The sequence below is a fragment of the Equus caballus genome, chromosome 5 (genome assembly GCF_041296265.1).
Source record: "Equus caballus isolate H_3958 breed thoroughbred chromosome 5, TB-T2T, whole genome shotgun sequence".
In the NCBI taxonomy this organism is placed as follows: domain Eukaryota; kingdom Metazoa; phylum Chordata; class Mammalia; order Perissodactyla; family Equidae; genus Equus; species Equus caballus.
In genome coordinates this window covers 9,280,019-9,294,762 of record NC_091688.1, presented here as the reverse complement: position 1 = coordinate 9,294,762, position 14,744 = coordinate 9,280,019, and the positions used below count along the sequence as shown (strand labels likewise).

General features: G+C 43.8%; 1 protein-coding gene across 1 annotated transcript; it reads right to left on the bottom strand.

Annotated features, from left to right (window-relative positions):
* Nucleotides 1-1,691: 1,691 nt before the first annotated feature.
* PRDX6 (peroxiredoxin 6) lies at nt 1,692-12,908 on the bottom strand. Its single transcript, XM_001496832.7, has 5 exons — nt 12,330-12,908; nt 8,364-8,520; nt 4,995-5,141; nt 4,032-4,178; nt 1,692-2,700 (listed from the first exon to the last, which is right to left on the bottom strand). Exons 1-5 carry the CDS (start codon nt 12,422-12,424, stop codon nt 2,572-2,574), a joined length of 675 nt encoding a protein of 224 aa, XP_001496882.1. The 5' UTR covers nt 12,425-12,908; the 3' UTR covers nt 1,692-2,571.
* Nucleotides 12,909-14,744: the final 1,836 nt, after the last annotated feature.

Genomic DNA, 14,744 nt, shown 5'->3' with positions numbered 1-14,744 from the left:
CCCCAAAGGGGTGGGGGCAATTGGAGTAAATCACTATGCAGTTAACTGCCCCCAGTCATGAGCATTTTGGCGCTTTAGAAGCAGCCATGCTGGCTCCTTCCGCTTGGACGAGCTTCGCCTCAATGCAGATCCTACCCTTAGGGTGAAGGTTGGATGTGAGATCAGAGTTGTGGCAAGAAGACCATACAGGAGCCACAAGTTTATCACTTTGCTAATCTTGGAAGACTATCTATTCTAGCCAAAGCATTTGCTGATTCTTTGAGCAGCCGCAGGGAGTGCCTCTCAAATTCCTTGTTTCTCATAGCCACAATGGTCATATATTAATTCACTTTCAATTAACACATCTTTGGAGGTACAATGCATTTTTTCTGTTCTCCCTATGAAAATTGACAGCAACAATTCTTGATAGGGGAACTCTAGTCTCCAAGCCCAATAGTGTATCAAGATGTATTTAGGATCACTTCTACCCTGGAAATGCAGATTCATTACATGATAGTCTATACTTGGAAAAGAATACTTGCACAAAGTCTCATGGCTGCTTCGTGATAGAGCCAGAACCCAACCTGAGGCTATGTGACCACCTTTTCTTTGAGCTTTTTCAGTGTTTTTATAGCGACATCATCTGTGTGGGTAGAGTAGATGTAGCCAAATAAAACAACAAGTTTTGGGTGCCTGAGTGAGTGAGGCAGGTTTACTGGGGGAAAAGTTGATGAATTTGATTCTGAATTTGCAAATTCAATGGCAAATGTTCCATCGGTCAGTAAAGATATGACTCAAGTTTGAATAATTAATGCTGGAGATTTAGACTTCGGACTTCGAACTGTTACTATAAAAGAAAGCTGAAGCCAGACTCTCCAAGAAAGACTAAAGACAAGTAGCAAAAGGAAGGGAAGAGAGCAGTGAGGAACCCAACAGTTAGCGAGGGGATGGGAGCCAGGAGCCAGGGCTTAGTCAGAAGAGACATGCCTAAGAATTAGTCCTTTAAGGGCAAAATACTGTGACTCAGAGAGGACGTGAAGGCAAGACCAGGCCCCTTAGGTCTCTTTCAGACCAGCACTCCCCTGGATATTGTATAACTTGGAATTTCCACCTACATTCTCAACCTTTTTAGTGTCTCTCAAATTTTACATGTGGAGAAATCAAGGAAACTAAAGGCATAATAACTTGCCTAACACATGGCACCAGGGGCTACATTTTACATTATTGTACTCAATAAAAATACAGAGGGCTACATGTAAGAGATTACACCAGGTATGGGACACTTCTTTCTAAACCTAGGACTTACTAGCACAGTATAATAAGTCTTGAGAGACCACGAGTTCAGAGTGACCAGCACTCTTTCCAGAAAGCAGACCTGTACCCTTATCCTCAAGATTCAGATTCTTAAACCCAGCAATCCCACTAAGGCATTAGGTCAGGAGAGCTCTTTACAGCAGGGATCAAACTCAAGGGCCTATAGGACCCAGGCAAGTAACAGGAAGGAGAAAACTGGGCTGAGATGTGGTGAAATCATAGGTCCATCCATTTTCCATTTCATCCAACCATGCAAATGCTCCTCCATTTTCATAACATGGAATTTTATATATCCACCTTTGGAGAAAAGTGCCAACGCCAATCCTAGTAAGGACACCTCTGCCCTCAGGACACAAGTCTAAACTAGTACTTCACAATGTGACAAGAGACTTCTCTGATCCAGTTTTAACAAAGGATTTATTTAGCGATCCCCCAAAAGCAAAATTCAGAAAATAACCCCCCTCACTGCAAGAACAGTTCTATAATAAAACATTGTCAGTCCTCCTCGCCTCTCCCCAGGGCGTGCCCCTTCCCTGTGCACATCAGCAGAGAGCAGCCTGACCTGGGAAATACCGTGTGAAAGGCAGTGTCATATTGCTGGCACCTTCTGGTTCACCTCCCTAGCAGACACATGGAGCCTTTTCTGCAGCCTCCCTCTTTGGATAAAAAATTATTGAAAAATTTTCTTTATAGCAAAATTTTTCAAGACCTCCCCACTCCCAACTTCAGTTATCTCCTGGAAAAGTTCAGAATTGAAGTTTTTTCCCCAGCGGTGATTAAAACACTGAATACTGAAAATCAATTGCGTTACTCTAAGTTCCTGAATTATATACCTAGTCATCTACAGAAGAAGTTGAACCTCAAGTTCCGTTGCTCCCCAAAACGGGTAACAGAAGAGAGGATTTGATGAGAACAGCTGAAAAATTTATAACCATTCTATGATGGAGCAAAGCAGGCTTTTTCAACCTCGCTGACTGTACCCTGCAGAGATCCAACAGATTTGAGTCTCAGATATAGAATATATTTCAGAGAGAGACAGCAGAGTGCTAAGATATATGAACAGAATAGAATGCTGGTGGAGGCACAGAGTAAAGAATCCCAAGAAACTTTTAGTGCCATTTTCATTTAATAAGCCAGCAGTAGAGCAACCTTAAGACCTCAGCTGTGATCGCACCAGGATGTTTTTATGAAATTGCTCAGGAGAACAGGACTGGCAGCTGAGATCCTCCGGCTCACTGTGCTAAGCGAGCAGCTCCAGCCCCAGCTCCTTGCAGAGACCTATGGCTGTGGGGTGTAGCGGAGGTATTTTTTGCCAGATGGGAGCTCTTTGGTGAAGACTCCTTTAGGGAAAAGTTTTTTGGCTTCCTCTTCAGGGATGGTTGGAAGGACCATCACGCTATCTCCATCCTATGGAAAGACATTGAGAATGGTGAAATTCAATCTTTCAGTGAAGCCTAAACGCAAGGAGTAACTTTAGCAAAGTAGCTCTAGGTGCTAAGGAGAATAATCAAGTATTCTTTAACCTCTCCCCTCCGAGGAGTTTTGTTTTCACAACTTGATCTTTGACACTTCAGTGAGGGAAGTACTTCCCCATCTTAATAAGAAATAGTCCTATTTTAAACCCAGTAACGACTTGCCACCACACTTTTTAAAATTGTAATTCTAAGCCCTTCCCATGGGCTGTGAGGCCCTGCAGGACTGAATCCTGCTTCCTCTCTCATCCCTGGTCCCCCAGCCCAGCTCCTGCTGCTGCTTTTCCAGGCGCTGGCTCTCCTTCTCTCCCTCCAACACACCACGCTCACTTTTAGGTAAAGCCCCTTAACTGCTCCTTCTGCCTACGTGCTGTGCTCTTCCTTCACAAACATGCAGGACTTGGTCCCTTGCTTTCTTCATGTCGTTCCCCAAGGTTCCCTAAGAGAAAAGGCTTCCTCAACAATCCCTCCCACTGCTGTGCATCCATTCTCCCCACCTCTGCTTGATTATTCTGTCGCCAACTAATATGGTATGAACTGGCTTCCTGTTTGTCTCTACCCACTGGAATGTAAGCTCTGTGAGGGGAGGGACTTTGTATCATTCACTGCTATACCCTTTCACAGTGCCCAGTGTCTGGGCTCAATAAACATATGTTTAATGAGTGGATACAGAATTTAAGTGATTTGCCTGTCAGAAAAAACAAAGGTACAAAACGTGGTATTCAGGTTTTGTATTTTAAAAATGTAGCAACATTAAGATACTCTTGTGATATTATCCATGTCGGACATATTATAGAAGTCTTAGAGATTCAGTTTATGAATAAGTTCCAGAGAATTCTACATGGGTTTAAAAGACTGAAGCTTAAGCGAAATTAAATGCTTCATGATATTAACATACCAAATAGTTGTATAGCTGTGACTTAAGTAGCCAATCAAGGTTTTGCTATAAATATTTTGCCATTAGGCAAAGGTTAGGGGTTTAAAAGAATCCTTTTATTAGGAAAAGGAATCATTCTCACCAATTAATTTGTCCAAATAATCTAAAGGTAGAAAGCAATATAGGGAGATTGTTTTTCATATGAAAAGTGTTAAAGATCCTAAAAATGGGCTCTCAGCAAATCTTAACTCAGCCAGGAGAAAAAAATCCTCCCAGCGTACTTGTAGGACAGAAACACAGCCCCAGGTAACATAGACCCTGAGGGCAGCCATTCAGAGCTGGCCTGCAAGGCCTATGGGGTATCTGCCCTTTTTAATTAACATCTTTACCTTCCAATCAACGGGGGTGGCAACCCTCTTCTCTGCTGTCAGCTGGAGAGAGATAACTACTCTGAGAATCTCATCAAAGTTCCTGCCAGTGGTAGCTGGGTAGAGGATAGACAGCTTCAGTTTTTTATCAGGACCAAAAATAAACACCTGCAAAGCACACAGAAGCATAAACAGAAAGAGTTCTTTGAGTGTTTTTGATATTAAAGCCTCTCAGAAAGCTCTTCAGTCATTAAAAATGTTCAAGGGTGAAAAACAAAACAATGACAAATGCCCCTTGGGCACCGCCCCCCCCCCCCCCCCCCCCCCCCCGCCTCCCTCATAATCTGGAAAGATACACTAAACTGTTAATCTGGGTGGCTGGAATATAGATAATTTTCTTCTCCATGTTATTCTTCTAAACTTAGAAGGGAATTATACTTGGTTCTGCTGTCCCAGTAAGAAAAACTGATATGCAAATTGAATCCAGCAAGGCCTCAGGAAGGTACTATGTTAATTAGGGATGACTATCATAAAAAATAATACTAATGGGAGTTGATACTGGTGCTCACATAGTTGTACATTTTTGCAGACGAAGGACTAAGTCTGTTCTCTAGTGGGTAAGGACAGGACAAATAGGAATTCAAAACCAGAGCTGACTTATGAAGAAGGACATGAGCCATCACTTTAAAGAGAGGGCTGTCAGGAGAGCTAGAGAAAAGATTTCTCAATTCTAGATGACATTTTTAGGAACTACTTATTTTTCTGTAGATTTCCAAAAGCTTTAGATTAAGCAGTTTAAAAATTTGGGTGAAAATTTGACTTTGCATCATAATTTAGATAATCAATGAGATTGCCACCAATGTAGTTATTTCCTAACTGGAGATATTCTCCTTTTTCCTCTAGTTGGTCCAAGCATTTACTTGGACATAGAGCCTGGCCAGTCATGATGGCTGGATTTCTACATAATGGATTTCTACAACTCACCACACGAGCTGTCACAGGCATGCCCTTTTCGTCCTTCTCTGCTGGGTCCAGCATGCCCAACAGGATGGCAAGGTCTCGATTCTTATCATCAATGATGGGAAAAGGTAATGTTTCTTTGGGTTCATCACCATTGTAAGCATTGATATCCTGAAAAGCAAGTGAAAGGGGAAAGAGAAATCTAAACCAGGCACATCCTCTGAATTCAATCAGTGAACAGCCAACATCTTGCAAGACAGGGAAGAGGACCACAATCATCATAATTTTCTCTAAGCAATTTTAATAAGAAAATAAACGAACAAACACTCCTCATCTCAATTGTTCGTTGACAGGAATAATAGTAGGGTATAGTACTTAGATTATAACCATAGACACTTTTCATGCCCAAGTCTCTTAAAATTTGGCATGCTTTTACTGGTCTGAGAAAGTAGCATGAAACTCTTTAAAGGCTGAATAATAGAGTCAGATCCCAATCCAAGGTGGCTGTGGGGACCCAAATGCTGTAAAAACCCATCAGAAACAATGGGTTCATTGAGTTTCTCACACTTAGAAATAATACCACATGCCAAGATAATCCTATACATCTGGTCCCTGCCTCAAAAGCATCCTGACTCAGACATTAAGCTACTGTAAGACAGGTCAAGAAATAAAACTTAAAGCGAACATAAGAATGGAGAGTTGAATGTATACTTCAAGGACAAGTCAAAGGCAAATCTCTTACAGGTGAAAAGGCAGAGGTAAATTTACAGTAGGGTGAAATCCACACAGAAAAAACGAAGCATTTCAAGTCTAACTAAAGGATAACAATGTACTCACCTCCTCTCTCTACCGCTTCTCCTCCCCTAGTAAAACTTCATTCATTCATTCTTTTCTACTTTTCCTATCCCTGGAAGTTTTGGGGGGGGGAGGAATCTAGCTTCATTGTTTCATGTAGCATTAATGCAGCACTTGGTAAGAAAAGATGAGTAAGACGTGGAATACAGATAAGTAAGACACTGTCAGGTGTCTGAAGGTTTCTGCCTTCAAAGGAACTTCTAATTTGGTTAGATGATTCCCATATGATGCAGCAGCAAACACAGGGCTGCAATACATAAATGTGAGATTGCAAATACTGAAGTATACCAACAGCCTCATTTGTAGGACTGCCGAGTTAGCAAAGGCTTCAAGAAAGGGGTATGACTTCTACCTGGGCCCTCGAGGGATGGATAAGATTTTTACAGGGAAAAAGCAGGCACTCTAGGGAGAGGGAGCAATATTAACGAAACCCGTAGGCAAGTCTGAGCATAACCTATTGACTAAAGAATGTGGAACTTATCTTGGTAGTTTTAGGAAGTAATGGAAAAGAGGATTCAAAGATGAAATAAGATCTATTGAAAGTAAAACAGGAGTTGATAGCATAGCAGATACAGAACCCTTATGGATTTCTCAACAGAGAGGAGACAGGATAAAAGTGACATTGATGAACTTTGAAATGGATAACAACACAGTTTAACACCTTCCTTAATTTTATCATCTTAACTTCCCTTCTGCTGTCACTGGCTGCCTATCACGTTACCATGACTAAACAATAATCAATATGGTTTCATGCCATGGCACTTGAGGTTTCCTCTATAATCAGTCGTACGTCAAAGTCTGGGCACTACTTCTGACAGTTGGAACTTGTTTCCTATTCAACGCAATCACAATTTTGAAAACTTCTAAGGCAGAAGCTCATGAGTTAAAATGAACCTGGGTATGCTCCTATTCTTTAAAAAGTATACACTCCTCCTTCAGTGACCTGTAGTTTCAATTACCACGAAGCAGTAATTCTCAACCCTGCCACTTGCATAATAGGCATTACATTACACCCACGAACACCAAAGAACCATGTTTTGGCTTTATTCTATCTTGAGTCAGCCTAATTCCTTCTCCCTATCATCTAGTATCAAAAAGAGCACTGGTGTGAGGTTCAAATGACATAGCCATCATTTTCTAGGACAGCAATCTTGAGTAAGTCCCTCCAACTCTCTGAGTGAAATGCCCTTCCCTTTTCTCCTATACGTGATTCTTCTAATATCAGAGACTTAGGGTTAATAGGTATGAAATGGCCAAGGGACGCAGCCCAGGTGGCCAAGTCACAAGTCAGTACTACATCTTATATTCAGTTGCATGTGAAGTGTTTGACATAGTGCCTAACACACAGTGGGCCTCCCTCAAAAGTTACCTATCATTACTTAGTAGCACACTGTAGCAAAGACATTAAAATATTCTCAAGTTAAGTTTAGACCACCATATTTATTGTCCAAGTAAATCCTTTTGTTGAAAGTAGACAATTCCTTCAGTACGTTCATTCAACAAATACAGCCCAACCACTCGGGATGTACTGAGTACTGAGCCCTGTTCTTTCAGTGTGCAAAACAGGAGTCTGCCCTCCTGAGCCTCCACTCCGGTGCGGAGACACAAACAAATGAGCAATATGCAGAGTATTTTAGACGGTGACAAGTGTTAAGAAGAAAAATTAATCAGAGGGCCATGGGGAGGGTGGAGGGAGTCATAATTTTAGATAAGGAGGCCAAGGAAAGCCTTGATGAGGTGTCATTTGAATTGAGACCTGAAAGAGGTGAGGGTAAGCCACCAAGATAACTGGGGAAAGAGTCTTCCAAATAAGATGTGGGATATATTTGGAAGGCAGAGCAGACAAGTTTGCTCATGAATCAGACACGTGGTGTGGAAAAACAAGAGGAGTTAAGGATGGCTCCTGGATTTTTGACCTGAACAACTACAAAAACGTGACTGTCATTAGCTGAGATAGTAAGACCTTGGGATTAAGAATAGGAGCCAGTTTTAGACATACTAGGTTTGAGATGATGGGACAACCCCGGGGAGATGCCGAGCAGCGAGAGGTTGTACCAACTTGGAAGCCAGGAGAGTCCGGCCTAGAGATGGAAACTTGGGAATTGCAGCATACAGATGTTAGTGGATGTGCTCACCAAGGGAAAGAGCACAGATAAAGAGAGAAGAGGTCCAAGAAATGAGCCTAGAGCAACTTTAGCATCAATTAGGAGTTGGGAGATGATGAAACTCAGTCTGAGCATGAGCAGGAACAGCTACAGATGTGGTGTTCTGGAAGCCAAGAGAGGAAAATATTTCAGGATATACAGTGATCACGTGGGTTGAAGGCTGCTGGTAGGCCAAGAGAGATGAGGGCTGAGAACAAACCTTTGGATTTAGCAAGTTGTGGAGGTCCCTGTCCACTCCAAGTCAGGTTTTCAAATAATCAGTAAAGTTTGAATCTGAGGTTTACTTATACCTTCACTTCAAAAAATCTAAGCTGCTCTCTGTAATTTATAACTTGATCTACAACCTCGAAGCACATGCCAACTGGTACTATACCTTGCTCCAGGCAAGATGGTCTTCAACACTGTCTATTGAGAGAGCAATCATCTTAACGTTCCTCTTGGCAAATTCTGGTGCCAGCTTTGCAGCTCTGCCAAGCTCCGTGGTGCACACCGGGGTAAAGTCCCGAGGGTGGGAGAAGAGAATGCCCCATCTGAAATGAGGAACAGAAAAGTCACAACTGCATGAAGAGGTTCTCACCAATTTCATGTTGAATGAGAAGTCACAAATCCTAGAGCAAAAATGACTTCTTTTTTAAATGAATGCTTATAAAGAGAATTACTTTTAAGCTTTTCTATTGAAGAATCCTTTTTGATCTTTTTACCTCCAGAAAAGCCTATGTTTAAAGCCCAATTCAATCAAAGATGAAATTTAACATGATAAATCTTTAAAAAGACTATAATTTTAGGGTGTTGTCTCTTTTAATAACTATAGAGCCACCCTGACTCCTTTTCAGCTAATAAAATTTGTGCACTCAAACCAAGTAGCTTATTGAAATAACTTATTTTCCTTCTTACCCTCTTCTACAATTTTTTCTAAGCACAGAGACCTGACATTCAGCTCCAATAAGGATGTCTCAATATGCCCTGAATTCAAACAAATCCCTGACTGCAATAATAAGTAGATTATGTAATCTGAAATAAATAGGCTTCTATCCTTTTATATGTAAAATTAAAGTTGACAATCGGCTTCTCTGAAATGAATGAGTATAAAATCTTTTGTAAAACTATTTTACTGATCTAACCTGCCAAACAGGACACCCAACACTTGTACCCTGGCAAACAACAGCACTTTAAGAGTTTTACCCATCTCTTCATTTGCAGTTTTTTTTTCTTCTTGCTTCAGACCAAGTAGGTAGAAAACTGACAGCCTAATGTAGATTTCTAGAACTACAGATTCTTAGGAAATACTAATATGTAAATGATCATTGCCTAAGGTTAAACTTGTATAGATTTTAAGCATGTTTCAAGTGAAGAGTGACCAAGAACCTTTAGAGTACCATTTGCTTTTCCTTGGCAACAGAAATTACTCTTCCAACTGAAAAGGAAAATTTCACACTCAGTTTTCCACATTCCCGTGGATTTACATTAAAGCAGGATCCTAAACTAGTAGAATACTAAATCCACTCTAGATGCCAAGCTGACCTCTATTAAGTTTGCCGTTTCCTGAAGTACGAAGAACAAAGCAGAGACAAGGGTACCTCCCTCTGCCGCTCAACTATCTCCCAAAGCTTCAGGAAAGGAAAAGACCTTCTTATACACAAAGGGTGGAGGGCCTATGGCAAGACTGGGAAGAGAGAGGTAATATTTTTAGGACTGTGGAGGGGTGTGGGAGGTTTACTTTTTTATAAAGGGCAATGAGGGACATACATCTTTTGAAACAAACAGTCCAGCTGTGAGTAAAATCTAGGCCTTAGATTCTATGGAAAATATCTCAGTGTCAGATGGGATGTAAGAGAAAGTCTCCATAAGTTGAGGAAAAATGACCAGTGCATTTCTTCCCATATTGTTGAAGGGGTGATGAATTAGATCCTGAGTCAAGAGCCTGCTTGGCTGACTCATGCTGAGGCACTTGCTTTTAAGCCATTTCACATCCTCCCCCCACTCCAAAGCCAAACCCCGTTTACCACAAGCTAGGAGGAGGATAAACTCTGAGAATGTCCTACTATGGCCTCCTTTCCCCTCTAGGTCTCCCTACTACTTCCTGCTCTTAAGAGTAATTCAGTTACATTATCCCATTTCCTTCCTTCCTCATTTTCAAAAGACAAAGGTTTCCTCCTTTAAGGGAAAGGTCCCCACTCACTAACCCCCAGAAAACACATTTTGTTTGGTGAAGATGTCCTATGAAGAAGCTGCTTCTACCACATCTGTACGGAAACAGTGACCAGGCTCCATACACTCACCAAATGCAGCCCCTAAACCCCTTAGTTGTTCCCAATTGTCAGGGGTAGGGTAGACACCTGTAATGTTTGAAATTATTTTGGTTCTTTCTCCAAAAAAACACCTGGAACAAAAACTGACAGTGAATTGAGATCACATACACAATGGAGTTTGGAAAAATTATATTAGGCAAAAACCCATGAATTATAACGATATAAAGGACTCAAACTTCTTTTCCTGAAGTTCGGGAATACTATCCCACGCCTGACTCGAGGCAGACTTGCATATTATTTGTTTATAGATGCAGACATTTTTCTCATCTTCCCTCTGGTGTCTCCCTGAGAAGGTACCACGTTTAACCAGATCAAGACAGATTTAGAGGTCAATAAACAATGACACTACAAAAACCCCCAATAGTAGGGTTAGCTTAAATATTAAATAGTTACAGCATTTATAAGTATTGCTATAGTAAATATGCCTGATGTTAATATTTATCTTTAATCCACACAACCTAAGAGTTCTGGTAAGATTTTGTTTTATGGGGGTGAGGGCTGTGGGTGGAAATGGGAAGGAACATACTCTGAATACCCCGTGGGTTTTTGCAGAAATACTCTACTTAGAATTCCGAGTATGAGACCGGCCTTAGTCTGTATTTCTGAAGTCTTTTCCTGACTTTAAGGTCTGAATGTTCCCTTTCTCATCCCTTTTCTAGTCTAGTCCTCTCTTTCACAAAGCTTAGCTTTTCCATTCATCAGTGGCTGGAAAATGGACTTAAGGGATTGGGTAAGCCTAAGGGTATAAGAATCTCTCCCAGGTTCTTTGTGTAGCCCTGTCAAATCACTGATTAAGCTCATAAACTTCCTTCTCTCTCTGTCTACAAATATATATACCCGGATACTGTATATAAAAAGGATACAAACCCCGGGGGGAACTACTAACCCTTATAATACCACAGTGTAGTGGGGCCACTGAAACTTCAGAATCACAGGATAACTAGACACATCTGGGATGTTTCAGATGAAGACTAAGCAACTTAAAGTCTGCTGATTCAGGAGCTGTTAGAAGCAGGGCGGCAGCAATTTACTCCTAGTTTTAAAGGAATGACTGGCCAGCCAGATCATGGGTCACCAATTTGGTTACCACCACTAGCAAGGCTACGTGCTGCTGGAAGCAACGCAGGAGGGGGAGGGGACAACGAAGGGCACAATGGGAAACAAAAGGTCTCAAAGTGGGGAGGCACACGTGTCCTGGTGCCCGCAGTGGCCTACCCTGGCAAGAACAGGTCACTGCAACTGAACAACCCCAGAAAGCCCTTCTCTCAAAGCGTTGCAACTTCTGGAATGAAGGACACATCTATATACACAGTGGTCTTGTTTCCTCCCAAAGCTGTTACCAAATCATATCCCGGCCACTGGAGGAGGGTCTGGACAAAAAAGTCTTTCAGTCACTTATTTAGCAGCTGGTGGTTTTAAATTTTACGTCTTGTGCCAAGAGGCCGGCAAATGCCACTGCAGCAAGCAGAGAACCCTTAGATAACACGCTGGGCCCTCCCCGAACCTTCAGCCAGCAGCAGTGTCCTCTGACGCTGGCCTAATACACTCATCTTTCCCAGGGAGCAAATTCCAGAACGGAGGCAGGGAGGGAGGTGCGACCCTGGGCACGAGTCCCGGGAAGTGACCGCCGATGCCTCCCGGCTCCTGCCCCCACCGGGCTTCGGCCTGACCACGCTCTTGGCACAGTTGACCAAACTGAGTTAAAGAACAACAAACCCTCCTTCGCACCGGCCTCGCATTCCTGAGAGCCGCGGGAAGCCCCTTCGTTCCCCTCCCCTTCCCGCCCGGGGCCTGCCCCGCCACCGGGAGGCAGGGGGAGCCAGCGGCCGGCGCACGGTGGGCCGGAGGGTCGCCGGGCTGGGCAGGCGCCACCCGCCGAGAAGCACGTGCAGGAACCGGTGCGAGAAGAGGCGGGCGCGGCCAGGAGGGGGCTGAGCCGTGAGCGGGGCGAAAGGGAGAGGAAATAGGGAAGGCACCTAGAGTCCGGGCGTACCCCGAGGCCAGGGCCTGGCTACGAGGTGGCCACTTACGAGTCTCCCAGGTAGTCGTGGAAACGGATGCGGCCGACAGTAGTATTGGCCTCGAAGTTGGGAGCCTCGTCCCCGAGAAGCAGACCTCCGGGCATGGCGGCAGCAGAAAGGTCTGGCGAAGTAGGTGCCGGCGGCAGCGGGGCCGCTGGGCTGCGGGGGGCGGGACGCAGGCGGGGTGGGCGGGGCCAAAGGCGGAGCCTGGGTGGGGGGGCAGCGGTGGAGGCGAGGGGGCGTGGCAGGGGCGTGGCAGGGGCGGGGCCGCGGCCGGCGCGGGCGGGAGCGAGCGTCTGCAGCCGGCGGGAGCGAGGGCGGGCCTCAGACCTGCCCCGGACTTGCGGGTATCAACGTGTATCTCGCCTGACTTGAAGTCCCCCCTCCCCCAGGAGGCTTGCGGGTGCCCAGGGTTTGACCCTGCAGTGCGTTTGGGCTTTGGAGGAGAAAGGAAGCGGAACGCAGTAGTAACTGGAACCCGAGGCAGAGAATTGTGGGGGCGGTCAGGCTCCGGCTGCCCTGGGGAGCAGCCCGGGGCCGCGGGGACCCTCCTGCGCACCCGCCCCCGCTCCCGACGGGGGGTCGGGCGACCCCTCCGCTCCCTCCTCTGTCACTGTGAGCCTTTGAACTCCTGACCGCCGCAGTCAGCCTAGCCATTCTGAACTCACTGTACCGGAGGATGTGGCAAGGCCGAGACATGTAGGGCGCCTTACGTTAGAGGAAGTGGCTTATTGCAACAAAAATTCCAACACTCAAGTCAGTCAGTGCTTGGGTAGTGTGACCAAACGTGTATTCCACTCCCCCTTTCAGGGTTTATTATGAACCATAAAATATTCAACACAATTATCCTGAAATCTAAATATAAATTTTAAAAACATACTTATTGTGATCTGTGTGCAAGTCAACTCGGCCGCATGAGGAGGTGGGAAGTTTAGATTTCGCTTTTTTGCTTTCTATGCGCCAAGCACGAGGTGGACAAGATGACTGTTCTCTTGGAGATTTCATTCCAATGGAGAGACATAATTAAACAAGAAAATGTTAGATAACAGTAACTCCTATTCCGAGAAATAAAATAAGATTATGTGCTAGAGGTGTGCCTGGGGTGCTGCTTTGGACTGGATGGTCTGGTCTGGGAAAGCCTGCGGGAGGATGTGGGTTAATACATATACAGTGCCTAGTAAGTGCTCTGGAAATGGTAGCTATTACTTGGATGACGATAGTGGTTGCTGCAATAACTCTTGCTTTGCCGACCATGTGCTAGGCACTGTACCAGGCCTGGTGATACAGTCGAGGGATACGGTTCCTTCTCTTACAGGGAAGGCAGAGTACACGCAGTTATGATAAAAATGTAGGCTGATTGCTGGTGCGGGGATGGTGCCAAATGGTTGGAGTTTAGAAGTTGGGAAAAATCCTCAGAATGGAGCTCCTCAGACTTAAGGAAAGCACATGGCAGTGTTAAGAGAAGTGACTCGCACACTGAGATTTCAGTTTCCGTCATAGTAATGTTTTCAGGTGTGTGCGTGTGTGTGTGTGCGTGTGTGTGTGTGTGCGTGCATGCTAATCATGTTTACTCGGTTCTCCTCTGAGGCACTTGCGTTAAGATTACTGGGGAAATTTCTAGCTACTCTAGAAAACTCTGCAAAGCTGCTGTAATTTAATCTCTAAACTAATTTCATCCCACACTTTGGTTTTAAAAGCACTTTGTCTTAACTCCCTTGTAGGGGAGAAAGAGAAGAAGAGGGAAAGGACTGTGGTTTGACCTTAAGGTACTATTAATAATGTTGTGGAGATAGGCTGGAAAACACAGATGTGCTACAGATATAGAGAGAAAATACAGAAACAGATTATTGCTCTCTATAAAAGGCGTAATTATAGAACTGTCATTGTAAATTAAGAAAATGTAATAAAGTAAGAAAACTGCTTGTTAGAATATACAGTGCCAGAGGTGGTGCCCTGGCAATCCTCTTACACCCTGCTAACTTGTTGGCTTTAGCCTTTGCAGCGTTTTAAATTCTTTTGAATTAGCTGTTAACATTTAAAAAATATTAGTTTTCACAAAAATATCTGGATTTCTGTCTTCTGAAGAGTCAGAAAATCTAGCCACATGGGGCCTGTGCTCCACCTGGCAAACAGTGGCTGGAGAGTAGCCTTCTAAAAGTGCATATGTTCCCTATTTATTCAGAAGCTCTCCCACCACGTACTGACATTAAGTGTCTATTGTCCTTTTAACCCCACTCTTGCACCATTATTTTTCTTAAGGTAGAATTATGGGGAAAATGAATCCTATTCTATTGTATCCCCATCTCTCAAAATTGGGAAAATGAAAGGTTTACTAAGGGTCATATATTTCAAAGAGGAAGAAGACAGAGCATATTTCTTTGTAAAGGTAAAGAATGTCCCCAAATACTTGATATGCAGACAAAG

Coding starts and splice junctions, on each gene's coding strand:
- PRDX6 (XM_001496832.7), bottom strand. CDS start 12,424: ATGCCCGGAGGTCTGCTTCTCGGGGACGAGGCTCCCAACTTCGAGGCC. Junction 8,521..12,329: donor CACGACTACCTGGGAGACTC/GTAAGTGGCCAC, acceptor TCCTCATTTCAG/ATGGGGCATTCTCTTCTCCC. Junction 2,701..4,031: donor CCACCCCCGTTGATTGGAAG/GTAAAGATGTTA, acceptor GTCTTTCCATAG/GATGGAGATAGCGTGATGGT.